The sequence below is a fragment of the Magnolia sinica genome, chromosome 17 (assembly GCF_029962835.1).
Source record: "Magnolia sinica isolate HGM2019 chromosome 17, MsV1, whole genome shotgun sequence".
Taxonomy (NCBI): domain Eukaryota; kingdom Viridiplantae; phylum Streptophyta; class Magnoliopsida; order Magnoliales; family Magnoliaceae; genus Magnolia; species Magnolia sinica.
In genome coordinates, this window is record NC_080589.1 from 71,219,690 (window position 1) to 71,236,736 (window position 17,047).

A 17,047-nucleotide genomic window follows, 5' to 3' on the forward strand; every position below is an offset into this window, starting at 1 on the left:
ACTGTATTCCAGTCGACCAGATGGAGATTTTCTTATCCCCTTTACCAAACCAAAGGAAACCGCGTCTTAGACTTTCTAGCTTGTCCAAAACTGATTTTGGGCCTTTGAATAATGACATGTAGTATAACGGCAGACTGGAGAGGACAGCTTTGATCATTGTGAGACGACCCCCTATGGATATATACTTGCATTTCCAAGAGGCAAGACACTTCTCGAATCTATCGATAACTCTATCCCACATCAATTTGGTAGGATTACCCACTGAAAGAGGAAGGCCAGCGAACATCGTAGGAAGGGAGCCGATCGAGCAATTAAACAGATCTACAAACTCGGAGACCTCCGATTCTTACATATTAACGCCAAAGATAGTGGATTTGGCCAAATTAACTCTTAGACCCAAGACTGCCTCGAAACAACGGATAATAGTACGGAGATTGCTCGCCTTATCTAAATTGGCTTCACAGAAGAGAAGGGTGTCGTCCGCGTACTGAATGTGGGATATGGGAGGCATATCTTTGATTTGAACACCTCCAATAATACCAGCGTCTAAGCCTTTATGCAACATTTTGGATAAGGCTTCACCCACAATTAGAAATAAAAAAGGAGACAGAGGGTCTCCCTGTCGGAGGCCACTGGAGCTGGCAAAAAAACCTTTGGGGGATCCGTTGAGGAGGATCAAGAAAAACGTTGTCCCCACACTCTCCTTATTCCAGCCGCGCCATTTCGCACCGAAACCCATTGTTTGCAACATATACTAAAGGAATTCTCATTGTACATGATCGTAAGCCTTCTCAATGTCTAATTTGCAAAGAATACTTTTGGACTTGGCTTTGTGGATAGAATCAAGACATTCAAATGCAATCAAGGCGTTATGAATGATCTGTCTACTCGAAATGAAAGCGCTTTGATTCTCAGAAATAATCTTCCCCATAACCCCTCTCAGACAAGTGGCAAGGATCTTAGCCAATATCTTGTAAGGATCTTAGCCAATATCTTGTAAGGCCCTCCTACAAGATTGATCGGCCGAAAGTCCTTCAAAGCCACTGCACCTGGTTTTTTTGGAATGAGGGTGATAAAGGCTACTCCCAGCTCTTTAGACAGATAAATCCTATCGTGGAATTTAGAAATAAACGCCATGAAGTGGCCGTTTCCTATGAAGTCAGAAATAAGATTAGCGCAATTTAACCATTTAACACCTATGAAGTGGTCGTTTCCTTAGTGTTTAGGGGGCGACTTCAACGTTACCCACTTCACGTTCAAAAAACCTCCTAGCTCTCGGTTGAGTAGAGGTCTGAAGGAGTTTGCGGGCTCGATTCAATGTCTTGAATTGGTGGGCATCCCTACGCAAGGAGCCAAATATACCTTATCCAATGGGCAAAGTTCCCTGATTATGTCACGCTAGACAAATTCCTCACATCATCGAAGTGGATCGATAGATATATGCTAGTCCAGTGTTTAGGCCCACCTCTGATCACAAGTCTATTGTCCTCCAAGCTGAGTCTGAGAGCTAAGGACCCAAACCATTCAAATTCGAGCTTATGTAGATGGAAGATGAAGGTCTTTTTGAGCTTGTGGAGAGCTAGTGGTGGTCTTTCCAGATTTTTAGCTCATCGTGCATCAGACTTCATTAAAGGCTTAGACTTCTCAAAGAAAACCTAAAGGCTTGGAAGCAAGAAGTCTTCAAGGCCAGGGAGGCATACTTGGCTAGCATCTTGGACGAGCTCCACACATTAGATCTCAGGAGGAGTGGGGAGAATTGTCTTTGGAGGAGAAAGATAGGCGCTCCATTCTTATGTCAAATTACTCTATGCATACCAAGGAGGAAGAGATCGAGTGGAGGCAACGTTCGAGGCCACTTTGGTTAAAAGAAGGCGATAAGAATATGCATTTCTTCCATGGTATTGCATCAACAAGAGCTCACAATAATGGAATCTGGTCTCTAGTTATAGATGGCTCGAGGATCAAGAAGAAAGAGAGGGTGTGAAGAGATTGTGGGCTACTATCAAAAACTCTTATCTAAAGACAGTTGGAGTCAACCGAGATTAGACTATCTCCACTTCGACAACCCTAGACGTTTCCTGGATCGAGGAATTAAGTAGCTGCTCCGCAAGGATTGTCTCTAAGAGTGAGAGTGGGGGGAAGGGACTTTACCTTCCGAGCTAAAGCATATAGCTTGCAAGCTGAGTCCTCAAAAAAACTCACTTGGTCCTCTTTGAATTAGAAGCTAAGGGAATCATAGACAATCTGGGAAGAGACAAACCTCCCAACCTAGATGGGTTCCCGCTTGCCTTTTTCCAAGTTTTTTGGAACGTGGTAATAGTCGACATGGTGGACTTCATCAAGGAATTCTTCTCAAAAGGTCAGTTATCTTCCAAATTTGGGGCTTTGTTTATTGCTACTACTCATAAGATTGAAGGAGTCGAAGGGTTGAACGATTTCAAACCCATAAGCCTAATCAAGAGCCCCTACAAAATCTTGACTAAGGTGCTTCCTTTGAGATTTAGAGAAGTGTTGGGAAGCATTATTTACCCCAAACAATGGGCCTTTGTGCGCGGAAGACAAATTTTGGATACAGCTCTTCTTGCACAAGAGTGCATAGATTCTCGTTTCCACACTAAGAAGGCTAGGATCATTTGCAAACTGGACATGGGGAAGGCATATGACCACGTTGAGTGGGATTTATTGGACTAAATGTTGCGAAGGCAGGGTTGTGATGAAAAATGGATGAAGCGGATTCGGGCTTGTGTTAGTTTTCCTGTTTCTTCGATGCTTGTGAATGGCTCCCTTAAATGTTATTTCAAGCCTTCTAAGGGCCATAGGCAAGGGGACCCTCTCTCTCCATACCTCTTCTTGGTCATGACAGAAGCTTTCGGTCGAATGCTAACTAAAGGACAAAAGGTCAGTTTTTTCAATGGTTTCGAGGTGGCCATGGCAAGGGATCAAATCTCTCATCTTCGGTTTGGCGATGACACAATTATTTTCTATAAGACAAACCCAGCTCACATTGTCAATCTTTGGAAAGTTGTTTTGTGCTTTGAGGCAATCTTAGGCCTGAAAATAAACGTGGGGAAGAGCGAGATGTTCGGTATTCACTTATCCAAAGTTGAAGTCTCTTCGTTTGCTTCGTCTTTTGGGAATACAAACCTGGCTCTTTCCCTCCATCCTACTTGGGCCCTCCTCTATGCTTAGGGAAATCTACTAAACACCTTTGGAACAAGGTTGTTAAGAGGATTGAAAGGAAATTATCCACTTGAAATAGTTGTTATCTCTCTTAGGTGGTCGGTAACTCTCATTAAAGCCACCTTCTTCAACATGCCTCTCTACTTCATATCTCTCTTCAAGTGCCCTCCTTCGGTGTGGAAGAGGTTGGATAAGTTGAGAAGGGATTTCCTATGTAGGGGATCCAAAGAAGGTAACAAATTCCACCTCTTAAATTGGGAGGAGGATGCAGGATCTCCGTAGTATGAATTAGGCCTTTTTAGGCAAAAGGCTATGACGCTTTAGGAATGAGGAAGGATGTTTTTTGGTGAAGAGGTTATAGCAAATATGGACTCAAGGAGGGGGGATGACGGATAAAGAATTCCTCTATGTATAGGGCTTCTCGTATATAGAGATCGATTTATGTACTTCGCACGGCTCTCTCATGGTTTATCCTTCTCTTTGAAGGATGGTGCCAGGATCAATTTGTGGGGGGGACCCTTGCCCCCCCCCCCCCCATGATTTCCCTTCTTTGGCCTAGATAGCCCCCATCACCCAGTCAACAGGTGCCAGGTAGCGGACTATTTTTTTGCTAGTGGCTCTTCAATTGTTGGTCCCCGCCTTGTAGGAGGAACCTGTCAGACGTCGAGGTGGAAGAGTTCCTCTCTCTTTTGGCCCGCTTGAAACACGTTGTCCATCCTAATGAGGCAGATGCAATGGTGCGCCAAGATCAATTTGTGGGGGGACCCTTGACGTGGCAACTCCCCATTACGCCTTGATTTCCATTCTTAGGCCCAGTTAGCCCCCATCACCTAGTTAGCAGGTAGCGGACTTTTTTTTTTTGCTAGCGGCTCTTCAATTTGTTGGTCCCCGCCTTGTAGGAGGAACCTGTCAAACATCGAGGTGGAAGAGTTCCTCTGTTTTTTACTTGAAAAATGTTGTCCCTCCTAATGAGGCAAATGCAATGGTGTGGTGCGTGCATAGTTTTGGCCAATTCTCAGTTAAGTCCTACAAGTTAATCCAAGCTAAGGACTTTGAAGGCCATGGGGGTCATGCTTTCCACTTCTGGTTCTATGGAAGCCCACCCAAGTTGGTTGCTTTCACTTGGTTGGTGGGAAGGAAGAGGATCCTCACAATAGACAATCTCCAAAAGCACTCCTTGCCTATCCTGAACATGTGTTGTTTATGGAAGCAAGATGTTGAATCCATCAACCATTTATTCATTTTGTGCCCTTTCTCCTCAAAAGTATGGGACTTCTTTCTTGCGGCTTTCAGGGTGAAGTGGGTTATGCCAGTTTGTGTTAGGACAGAGATTTGGGGAGAGGGAAATACAAGATGCTTTCATAACACTTCTACATCGATCAAGGCAGTGGTAAAAGTCGTCAAAGTTGTTGTTTCTAAGTGGGTTGCTAGTAGAGCTGGGCATCGAGTCGAGTTAGACCAAGTTAGGGTTGACCTGACTCGATCTGGTTTTGAAATAGGCTTGACCCAAACTCGACTCGACTTGGTACCGAGTTCGGCATGCCTAAACCGATCCGAATCCAAGTCTAGCTTGTACTAATCTGGAGCAAGTCCGACCCCGTAAAAAAGTACCGAGTCGGTTCGAGTTGGTACCGATTCGGATCGAGGGATGAGGGAGGGAGGGAGTGGAGAGGAGAGAGAGAGAGAGAGAGAGAGAGAGAGAGAGAGAGAGAGGAGGGTGGTGGTGGATGGTTGTCGGGCTTGGAAGAGGAGAGTGGGAGGGAGAAGAGAGAAGAGATAGATAGAGGAGGGTGGTGATGGTGGTGGGTGGTTGCTAAGATTGGAAGAGGATGAGGGAGGAAGAAAGAGTTTGGGATCGGGTCAGGGTAGGGTCAAGTGCGGCGTATAGGGTTAGAGATACTTAAAAATTATGGTTTTTTATAACATATACCCGAATCCAAGTCGAGTCGGTTTTGAATCGAGGCGAGTCTTACCGGATCGAGTTTTGGGTCAAGTTACTGGATAAATCGAACTCGACTCGATTGAGTTCGGATTGGGCGAAGCCTACTCGGTTCGGACCGACTCACCCATTCGGCTCAGGTCGAGTCAAGTCTGAACGAGTCAAGTCGTCCCCTACCCAGCTCTAGTTGCAAGTTGTCTTTCTTGTCCCTTGAGCAACCCATGCTTTTTTCGGGCTGTGACAGTTTTTTCCCCCCTTGTATCATTTCCCCATCTCACCGTTGCTAACGGGTTGTTAAAATGATATTTCTCTTTATCCTTCACCGGGGGGGGGGGGGCACGACAAATGTTGATTTTAAGATTGATTTAAGTATTTGGCCTAGGGAAGGGTTTTTAAGCTGAGATTGGACTAAGATGACATGCTAGATTAAGGACTGGTTTAGGGACAGATTTATGGATTCGTCTACAAGCAAGTAAATGGACTGATTTTAGAGATAAGTTTTGGGAGAGGTTTCAGTACTGATTGTTTAATGGGCAATATGTTTGGAGTTGAGTGTATGAACTGTGGCTAGGAATTTATTGGTCAAATGAGGGTTGTGGTTGGTTAGACCAATGGGTGGAACGTGGTAAATGGATGAGAGGCTGAAGGAGAGATTTTTCAGCATCGTCTTGGAATCTGAATTTGACAAATGTGAAACCTCTGCTCCACAGCTCCACTTGTTTCCTTCTTGCATGGAATGTAGACATCCACCATATGCTACCTCTTTTTTACTCTCCGAAAGCTTTATGCTACATAACTGAAATTGGAACCCCTGCGATGTAATACTGTTATCTTCCTTTAGTTTTCTGGAGTTGACAAAAAGAATTCAGAAATTCATCTCCTCTTCCTCTACACGAGGTTTCTTCTTGAATCTCCCATCATTTATGCCAGAATTTGGTTCTACAAGTCTTCCTCCAATTGGCTTTACGACATACTTATAATTTTGACCATCTCATTAGTCTTCATGCCTTGCAAGTTGCAACTCAAATGGGTAAGATATTTAGCTATTGTCGCATCTCTTACTGCATATAAAACGAACAAAGAGACCACTCCTCACACAAAATTTACATGTAACATGTAATCACGAAAATGGATGTAACTGACCTTTACATAGACAAAATCTGCATTGACGCAAAGAGCGAGATTGCTAGGAAGAGTCCATGGTGTTGTCGTCCACGCCACAAGAGCTGCATTATCTGGATCATCAACTATTGGAAAGGAAACCATGATTGCAGGGTCATCTACTTCCTACAAATTTCAAAACAGCCGCAAACAAAAACAAAAAAAAAAGACATGATGGAAGCGTATGATGAAGTCATGAAGGTTATGATATCTTTAAAAGGATTGCACCAGAAACATCATAGAAAACTCTGCACGTTACCTTATAGTTCAACCCAGCTTCGAAATTCGAAAGTGGTGTTTTGCAGCCAGTGCTGTATGGCATAACCTGCAAAGCAACATTCGAATCGCACATTACCCAGATGCCAGTACAGTGGTACACAAGTAAATACCCAGCAGTTAAGAAACCAAAACTAATCCATGCAAAGATAAATTAATGCGGAGAGATATTAATTTCCATGTACCCATGAACAACAAATAAACAACTAATGCAGTGTTCAATTTAATTTACCACAATAAACATTTGAAGCAAGAACGGAGCAGGCTAGCATGTACATTTTCACCCTTCATTAAGTGGTGGACGGTCCTCACCACATGGCACACGTGTACATCAATCCAGACCGACTGAATCATCAGCCCCATTGTGGGCGGACCATATAATGAAAATAAAACTAGCAGACATCATTAACCATCCAACATTGACCACTTTTGAACCTAGGACCATTTTCTCCTCGCTGTAAATCTAGTAGTCACAAATTGGACACATAGACTCATTTGATAAGTGCAATCTATAGGACATACTCAATCCATCCCAGTTCCCACGATGGTGGCAATCTGGAACCTGGATTGACTCGCATATATGCCACACGTATGGATAATAAGTCGCAAACATCAAAGAAAGGGAGGAAAATGTACATAGTAGTCTAGCCCATGGTTGTCTGACTGAGAAACAGATGAGGGAAACATCCCATTGGATGAAAGTTATTATAGAAGTCACTTGGGAGTGTAAAAGGAACGTGTATGGGTAATGGGAAACAAGAAAAGGTGTTTGAAAGGAGAAACAGGTCTCCCTCTAACTGTGGTCTAGCCTTGCAAAAACAAAATGAGCCAAAAATCCATCATTGAAATAAAATGTATAAGCATTCGCAATTATGTAGTTTATGATTCATAGCATCATACCAACCCAACAAAAGAAAAAGATAAAACATAATGGAGCTATTAATGCTGCAAAGTATGATTATTTCTATACATGCCCAGAAGCCTCTACACATGTGGCCTATATATAGCTTAATCCAAACCGTACAAATCATGGATCCAACTTGGCATGGGCCATATTCAATAACTGCTGGTCGGTTGCCATCAAATGGGCAGTCAATACGGAAAGAATGTGATGGTCCAAACCCAACCAACAAATGTCTCAGTGCTACGGCCAGTTTAACACGGTCCCGCATTTGGGACGGTTTGGATTGAGAGATATGTAGGCTGCATACAGAATCAATGCGTAGGGTAGCATTTCAACGGGAAAGAGACGGTGGGGCAGAAATGCACGTACCTTGAACCCCCTATACACCAGGCCCTTCTCGTAGAGCTTTGAGAAAACCCACCACAAGCTTTCCATGTACCATGGATCCATTGTCTTGTAGCCGTTCTTGAAATCGATCCACCTCCCCGTCCTAGCGACAATCTTCTCCCACTCCTCAACATATCTCGTGACGATGCTCCTGCACTCCTCATTGTAATTCCCGATCCCCATCGCGAGCACATCATCCCGGCTCTTGATCCCCAGCTTGGTATCGATCTCAAACTCGATGGGCAGACCGTGGCAGTCCCACCCAAACCGACGGGTGACGTGGTGGCCGATCATCGTCTGGTAGCGGGTGACGATGTCCTTGATGGTGCCGGCGAGGATGTGACCGTAGTGCGGCAGGCCCGTGGCGAAGGGCGGGCCATCGTAGAAGACGTACTCGGGCATGGATTCCGTGCGTTTGAGCTGGTTCTCAAAGGCGGAGATGTCTTCCCACATCTGAAGTATCTTCTCTTCTTGCTTCGGGAAGGAGAAGTCTTTTCCTTCGCAGACCTCATCCATGGCGGAAGGGATTTGGGAATGGAGGCGGTTTTGGAAAATGAGGGTTTTTGTAAGGTTTTTTGCAGAGATGGAGAGGAAATGAAGCTTGGAACGACTGGAATGGGGACTTATTCTCGCGGCAGTTTTACGAGACTACAGCGAAAGGGAGTTGAAAGAGATTCTCAGCTTACTCAACAAGCGTCTTGCGCTAGGGCTTCAGCTTGGGTTCGGGTCTACTCGAACGCGACTAACTCAACCCAAGTTCGGGTTTCTCGGGTTGGATTCGGTCGCCAGCCGATTTGAGTTAAGATTGAGTTCGGGTTAAGACGATTCGAGTCGGGTTCGGGCAGGTTAGGAATAATCACATGGAGGTGGGCATCGAGTCTGAGTCGGACCGGATTGGGTCCAACTTGACTCAGTCCGAAACTTTCAATACTCTGGCTGAACTAAATCCGATCCAAGACTGAGTCTAGGTCCTCTGACTTTATCCAATCCGTCACACTGTTGGCCTGACCTGAATCGAGTCGGAACGGATTGGGTACAATTCTGATAGAATCTTCTGTTTCAATGATAGATGTTTAACCGCACTACTTTTTGCATTATGGTCCACTTGATCTTTAGATTTGTCTTATTTTTCGACTCAAGCCTTAAGACAAGCCTGCCAAATGGATGGACGGTTTGGATATAACACATACCTCATGATGGGACCCACAAAACTTGTTGATGTCAAATCACCTGCTGACCTAGCGCGTTGGTACACTTTTCAGTCCATGGAAGCTTCACGTACGAGCGTGGGTTACGGGTTACCCTCCCATTAAAATATTCATAGTCGTTTTTTGGGCCCACCGAGGTGTGGTTCACAAAACCAGACCATTCATTATTTGTGTCCCACTTGGATGAGGGGTCGGACCAAGTTTCAGGTGCATCCAAATTTTAGGTGAGCCCCATCGAGTGCTTTTATATATTTTAGGAATGTCTTCACATGATTTTAGATGGTATGGCCCACCTGAGTTTCATATAGGGCTAGTTTTTGGGATATCTCATAATTTAAAGGGGACCCATCAAATGCACAGTGTTGATGTTCGACACACATCACGGTGGGGCCCCACACAGCTCGACCTCATGGGAAGTTCCCATGAACTCGACAGCATAAAACTATTTCCCTCTCTCTGTGTCAGAGCTCGGTGCTCAATGCATCTCGAGCCATGAGCTGAGAGAGGGATTGGCTACTCCCCTGCAACTGGTCCATGGCTGACGGTCAGTGCTCTATGGACCCATCATGATGTATTTATTTCATCCACGTCGTCCGTCTATTTTTCTAGATCATTTTATTGTATTAAACAAAAAATGAGGTATATCTCGATCTTAAGTAGACAACATTATAAGAAATAGTGTTGAATGAACATTGTGCGGATCGGATTGGATTCAATCAGATCGGATCGGTTCGGATTGGCCACTGATCCGAACTCGACTCGATGTACGATCAGATCTGAGTGAGCCTACTCGATCTGACCCGATCCTAGCCTTTGGTTCGGATCGGATTGGGTTGAATTCTGCCCAGCTCTAATCACACTTATGTGGGTCGGGTCGGGTCGAGTTGGGTTGAGCACAAAGAAGATTTGGATGGGATCGTGTTCGATGCCTCGGGTAGGAATACAGTTCAGGTTTGGTACCCTTGAGGTTGGATTGGATTGGGTTGGGCGAGCTCAAGTTGTCCCTCAAGCCACCTGACAAATGTGAAACCTCTGCTCCACAGCTCCACTTGTTTCCTTCTTGCATGGAATGTAGACATCCACCATATGCTACCTCTTTTTTACTCTCCGAAAGCTTTATGCTACATAACTGAAATTGGAACCCCTGCGATGTAATACTGTTATCTTCCTTTAGTTTTCTGGAGTTGACAAAAAGAATTCAGAAATTCATCTCCTCTTCCTCTACACGAGGTTTCTTCTTGAATCTCCCATCATTTATGCCAGAATTTGGTTCTACAAGTCTTCCTCCAATTGGCTTTACGACATACTTATAATTTTGACCATCTCATTAGTCTTCATGCCTTGCAAGTTGCAACTCAAATGGGTAAGATATTTAGCTATTGTCGCATCTCTTACTGCATATAAAACGAACAAAGAGACCACTCCTCACACAAAATTTACATGTAACATGTAATCACGAAAATGGATGTAACTGACCTTTACATAGACAAAATCTGCATTGACGCAAAGAGCGAGATTGCTAGGAAGAGTCCATGGTGTTGTCGTCCACGCCACAAGAGCTGCATTATCTGGATCATCAACTATTGGAAAGGAAACCATGATTGCAGGGTCATCTACTTCCTACAAATTTCAAAACAGCCGCAAACAAAAACAAAAAAAAAAGACATGATGGAAGCGTATGATGAAGTCATGAAGGTTATGATATCTTTAAAAGGATTGCACCAGAAACATCATAGAAAACTCTGCACGTTACCTTATAGTTCAACCCAGCTTCGAAATTCGAAAGTGGTGTTTTGCAGCCAGTGCTGTATGGCATAACCTGCAAAGCAACATTCGAATCGCACATTACCCAGATGCCAGTACAGTGGTACACAAGTAAATACCCAGCAGTTAAGAAACCAAAACTAATCCATGCAAAGATAAATTAATGCGGAGAGATATTAATTTCCATGTACCCATGAACAACAAATAAACAACTAATGCAGTGTTCAATTTAATTTACCACAATAAACATTTGAAGCAAGAACGGAGCAGGCTAGCATGTACATTTTCACCCTTCATTAAGTGGTGGACGGTCCTCACCACATGGCACACGTGTACATCAATCCAGACCGACTGAATCATCAGCCCCATTGTGGGCGGACCATATAATGAAAATAAAACTAGCAGACATCATTAACCATCCAACATTGACCACTTTTGAACCTAGGACCATTTTCTCCTCGCTGTAAATCTAGTAGTCACAAATTGGACACATAGACTCATTTGATAAGTGCAATCTATAGGACATACTCAATCCATCCCAGTTCCCACGATGGTGGCAATCTGGAACCTGGATTGACTCGCATATATGCCACACGTATGGATAATAAGTCGCAAACATCAAAGAAAGGGAGGAAAATGTACATAGTAGTCTAGCCCATGGTTGTCTGACTGAGAAACAGATGAGGGAAACATCCCATTGGATGAAAGTTATTATAGAAGTCACTTGGGAGTGTAAAAGGAACGTGTATGGGTAATGGGAAACAAGAAAAGGTGTTTGAAAGGAGAAACAGGTCTCCCTCTAACTGTGGTCTAGCCTTGCAAAAACAAAATGAGCCAAAAATCCATCATTGAAATAAAATGTATAAGCATTCGCAATTATGTAGTTTATGATTCATAGCATCATACCAACCCAACAAAAGAAAAAGATAAAACATAATGGAGCTATTAATGCTGCAAAGTATGATTATTTCTATACATGCCCAGAAGCCTCTACACATGTGGCCTATATATAGCTTAATCCAAACCGTACAAATCATGGATCCAACTTGGCATGGGCCATATTCAATAACTGCTGGTCGGTTGCCATCAAATGGGCAGTCAATACGGAAAGAATGTGATGGTCCAAACCCAACCAACAAATGTCTCAGTGCTACGGCCAGTTTAACACGGTCCCGCATTTGGGACGGTTTGGATTGAGAGATATGTAGGCTGCATACAGAATCAATGCGTAGGGTAGCATTTCAACGGGAAAGAGACGGTGGGGCAGAAATGCACGTACCTTGAACCCCCTATACACCAGGCCCTTCTCGTAGAGCTTTGAGAAAACCCACCACAAGCTTTCCATGTACCATGGATCCATTGTCTTGTAGCCGTTCTTGAAATCGATCCACCTCCCCGTCCTAGCGACAATCTTCTCCCACTCCTCAACATATCTCGTGACGATGCTCCTGCACTCCTCATTGTAATTCCCGATCCCCATCGCGAGCACATCATCCCGGCTCTTGATCCCCAGCTTGGTATCGATCTCAAACTCGATGGGCAGACCGTGGCAGTCCCACCCAAACCGACGGGTGACGTGGTGGCCGATCATCGTCTGGTAGCGGGTGACGATGTCCTTGATGGTGCCGGCGAGGATGTGACCGTAGTGCGGCAGGCCCGTGGCGAAGGGCGGGCCATCGTAGAAGACGTACTCGGGCATGGATTCCGTGCGTTTGAGCTGGTTCTCAAAGGCGGAGATGTCTTCCCACATCTGAAGTATCTTCTCTTCTTGCTTCGGGAAGGAGAAGTCTTTTCCTTCGCAGACCTCATCCATGGCGGAAGGGATTTGGGAATGGAGGCGGTTTTGGAAAATGAGGGTTTTTGTAAGGTTTTTTGCAGAGATGGAGAGGAAATGAAGCTTGGAACGACTGGAATGGGGACTTATTCTCGCGGCAGTTTTACGAGACTACAGCGAAAGGGAGTTGAAAGAGATTCTCAGCTTACTCAACAAGCGTCTTGCGCTAGGGCTTCAGCTTGGGTTCGGGTCTACTCGAACGCGACTAACTCAACCCAAGTTCGGGTTTCTCGGGTTGGATTCGGTCGCCAGCCGATTTGAGTTAAGATTGAGTTCGGGTTAAGACGATTCGAGTCGGGTTCGGGCAGGTTAGGAATAATCACATGGAGGTGGGCATCGAGTCTGAGTCGGACCGGATTGGGTTTGGTGGGATGGGATTCAAAAGACATCACAATTACCTATGGCAGGGATTATCCCCTATTCCCATGGGATAACATTAATGCCATGCTTTGTTGGTAATACAGTGGTATATTGAATGGATATACCCACCATTATTTGAAATTAATGAGAATAACTAGCATGTGTTGTATCTAAACTGTTCATTTGTCTTGTAACCTCATTTTATGGCATGAGCCTAAAAATGAGATGGATCCAAAACTTATGTGGCCCCAAAGAAGTTTTCAACGGTAAGTATTCAATCCCCATTGCTTTCTATGGTGGGGTCCGCTTGAGCTTTAGATTTATCTAATTTTTTAGCCCATGCTCTAAAATAATCTCGAAAAATGGGTGGACGGTGTGGATATAGGCCACACATCATGTTGGGGCCTACAAAACTTGCTAACATTGAGTGAAATTGGCATAGGACCCAATGCAATTCCAATATGTTCTGATACCAGGCTCTTCCATTCTTCCCAAACATGGAGTGGAATTGGCACAGGACTAGATGAATCCCATCCCCCTTAATCCCTTTTAATCCCACCGCCCAAACAGGCCCTTAGATCAAGCTGATATTTTCAATCTATGAATGAACTCGATCCGATCCGGGATCGAGTTTGGGTCCTCTAACTCGATTCGATCCGACACTTGCCTGGCCCGACCCAACTGAGTCATGCTCTGCAAGAAAACCGAGCCTGACGGGTTGGGTATAGTTCGGATCGAATCCTCTATTTCAATTGTATATGTTCAATCCCTGCTTTTTTGCATTGTGGTCCACTTGATCCTTAGATTTGTCTTATTTTTCAACTTAAGCCTTAAGATGAGCCCGCCAAATGGATGGATGGTTTGGATATAACACATACCTCGTGATGGAACCCACGAACTTGCGACATCAAATCACCTGCGCTGCGCGTTGGTACACCTACCCGCCACTTCCACGTGAAAGCTTCACGCATAAACGTGGGTTACAGTTACCGTCCCATTAAAACATTTATAATCATTTGTTGGGCCCACCGAGGTGTCTTTCACAAATCCAGCTTGTCCATTATATGTGTCCCACTTGGATGAGGGGTCAGACCAAGTTTCAGATGCATTCAAATTTTAGGTGGGTCCCACCAAGTGCTTTTATATGTTTTAGGCATGTCTTCACATGATTTTAGATGGTATGGCCCACCAAAGTTCCGTATACGGTTGATTTTTTGGGATATCCCATAATTTAAAGGGGACCCATCAAATGTATGGTGTTGATGTTTGACACACATCATAGTGGGGCCCACAAAGCTCGACCTCATGTGAAGTTCCCATGAGCTTGCCCCCCCCCCCCCACCACACACACACAGAGGCATGCTCACCTACGCACCTACACACGTGCACACCTATGCACATGTGTTATGGGCGTCTAATCCTAACGGTCCATAAGACGCGGAATCCCATAAAACGCCAGGAGATGAATTTTCACCCTAATCTAAAATTCTGGTCGACCATAGCAGAGAGAAATGCAAATCAAGGAAACTGTTTTCATTTTTCATGGCCCACCAATCAGATCGGATCGGTTCGGATTGGCCACTGATCCGAACTCGACTCGATGTACGATCAGATCTGAGTGAGCCTACTCGATCTGACCCGATCCTAGCCTTTGGTTCGGATCGGATTGGGTTGAATTCTGCCCAGCTCTAATCACACTTATGTGGGTCGGGTCGGGTCGAGTTGGGTTGAGCACAAAGAAGATTTGGATGGGATCGTGTTCGATGCCTCGGGTAGGAATACAGTTCAGGTTTGGTACCCTTGAGGTTGGATTGGATTGGGTTGGGCGAGCTCAAGTTGTCCCTCAAGCCACCTGATTGTACCCCTATTGTGCATGGGGCTCACCGTCTGTGCGTATGGTATGCAACCCGTAAGGAAGGGTGGCCCCACTGTGAAAGTCGTGAATTTAAAGGTTTTTTAATAGTTCATTTGTTTTCTATGGTGTCCCCTACCTAATGATCAGATGAGTCTGAATTTTTAAGCATATCATCCTTATGGTGGGACTGACTTAATGCACGGGTTGGATGGAGCACACATGGCATGATGCTCCCATGTTGGGCTTAGTTAAGTGGACAGGTAAAAAAGAGTAAAAGGTGAAAAACTTTTATGCAAAAGATAAACAACTTTCACACCCCACTTGAATGGAATGAGGTTTCTTGCTGTCGTAAATTGGTGAACAGATAAAATCGATGTAGAAGTGTGCCCTTCAATGGACCGGCAAAAGCCAGAGAAGGGAGGAGCAACAGGGGGTATGCCTATAGCTGGTTGTAGAGCCTTTGATGCTCAGTTAGGCTTGTAAATGATTATCATAGACTAGGGTTTAAATATCGCATCTCCCCCTCCTTAAAGTGGTTGTATATACACTTCCGGGCAGTTCGTATCTTAATTTCTTAATGTGATACGCTAGAGGGTCTCATTCTAATGGAATTCTTATCTCGGATTTCCTGAGTGATCTTCGACTAAGATCAAGTGGGATCCTTCTATGTGAGATTCCCTCCAGATTCTTCGTACTGCCTCTCTGACAGTGATCGACCTAGTCAGCTCGAGATGTAGGGGAGCTCGGGGCTTGAGCTCCTTCCCCTTAGGTTCTTTACCCATGCTGTAGATATTCACAGCGGGACGAGTTCTCTTCTACCGAGTTTCGTCCTATGATGGCTGAGCTCGGCAGCTCGTCTTCGAGCTAGAGGTACTGCCCGCCTAGTGTCGATGGGCCTTTTGCTTTGACCTTGCTCACCCCATCTCAAGCTCTACCTCAGCTTGGAGGCATATCACTTGTAGTTAAATGGCCGTTCCTCTTATGTGAGGGACCATTCCAGTTTTCCCCACAATAGTTGCCCTCCCCCCCTTTTCGAGCTTGGCTGCATGAGACCAAAAGTGAGATCTTAAACTAGTCAATATATGAGAGATTTCAATTTTCAATTTTTAAACTCAGCCGAGATTTTTTCGCTAGCTAGGGGCGGCGGGAGTTGAACAGTCGGCGGGAGGCGCGGAAGTTGAAAAGGCATCATTGATGGTGCAAAAAACAGAGACGCATGTCATTAATGCAAATGTTGCGTCAAATTTTGAGCGAATTAAGGGGGTGTAGTTATCAACAAAGTACTCATGCCTTTGCTTGGGCAAATCCTGTGCCGCCACATGGAGAGTCACGTTAGTCAAGAAGTCATCTTCTAATCCCACACTAACGCATGGTGTTGTATGGGAGTAACTCCAGTATGTTGGGAGTCTATAAATACCCGATTTTGCCTCTATTTTTACTCATTCACTTTATGAAATGTCTGAGCTATGCTAGCCTGTTGTTGCTCTTCCTTTCATTGTCTTCCCAATTCATGATATCTTCTTACCTTTGGAGTCCTCGTGCCGAAGCACCCATCCGCTGTCACTTGATTATGGCAAACAGATAAGCTTGATGTAGAAGTGTGCGCCTTCCGATGGATTGGAAAAATCTAGGTAAGAGAGGAGGGGCCGTGGGGGGTGTTGTCGGTAGTCGGTTGTGGACCTTTCGATCAAAGGTGCATATTATGGTTTAGATCCCACATCTCCCACTATCTTCTGGTTCAGAGTAGTCGTACGTATAGAGTTTAGGGGTGGTTCGTATCTCCATATACTAATGTGATAGCTACAGAGTCCTATTTTGAGAGGATTCTTATCCCAGATTTCTTGTAGTGATCTTCGACCGAGATCGGGCCAGATCTTTCTCTGCGGGATTCCCTTAAAATTCTTTGTATTGCCTCTCTATCAATGGTCGACTTGGTTAGATTAGGATGCCAAGGAGCTCGAGGCTTGAGCTCCTTCCTCTCGGGTTCTTCATCCATGTTATAGATATTCCTGGTGGGGCGAGTTCTCTTCTATTGAGTCACGTCCTTTGGTAGCTCAGCTTGACAACTAGTCTTCGAGTTGGAGAAACCGCCCACCCTGTATCTATAACCCATTTGCTTGGACCTTGGTCACCCTAGCTAGAGGTGTAAGACCCGTGTCCTAGTCCGTACCGTTCCATT

At 44.8% G+C, this 17,047-nt stretch overlaps 2 protein-coding genes across 4 annotated transcripts in view; both read right to left on the reverse strand.

Annotated features, from left to right (window-relative positions):
* The window catches only part of LOC131230772 (isoleucine--tRNA ligase, cytoplasmic), a 62,888-nt gene extending 54,364 nt beyond the window's left edge, over positions 1 to 8,524 (reverse strand). The window contains exons 1-3 of one of the 3 annotated variants that reach the window (XM_058226738.1): positions 7,830 to 8,521; positions 6,540 to 6,605; positions 6,263 to 6,406 (exon numbers count right to left, since the gene is read on the reverse strand). In XM_058226738.1, the coding sequence (XP_058082721.1) occupies positions 6,263 to 6,406; positions 6,540 to 6,605; positions 7,830 to 8,363 (744 nt within the window). In that variant the 5' untranslated portion in view covers positions 8,364 to 8,521. Of the gene's footprint in view, positions 1 to 6,262; positions 6,407 to 6,539; positions 6,606 to 7,829 lie in introns of all 3 variants that reach the window. The other 2 variants (XM_058226739.1, XM_058226740.1) reach the window with 2 other exon arrangements.
* A 1,941-nt stretch (positions 8,525 to 10,465) lies between these two features.
* Positions 10,466 to 12,799, reverse strand: LOC131231456 (isoleucine--tRNA ligase, cytoplasmic-like). The gene is made up of 3 exons (XM_058227647.1): positions 12,099 to 12,799; positions 10,809 to 10,874; positions 10,466 to 10,675 (listed from the first exon to the last, which is right to left on the reverse strand). The coding sequence occupies exons 1-3, from the start codon at positions 12,630 to 12,632 to the stop codon at positions 10,481 to 10,483; spliced, it is 795 nt and encodes a 264-aa protein (XP_058083630.1). The 5' UTR covers positions 12,633 to 12,799; the 3' UTR covers positions 10,466 to 10,480.
* Positions 12,800 to 17,047: the final 4,248 nt, after the last annotated feature.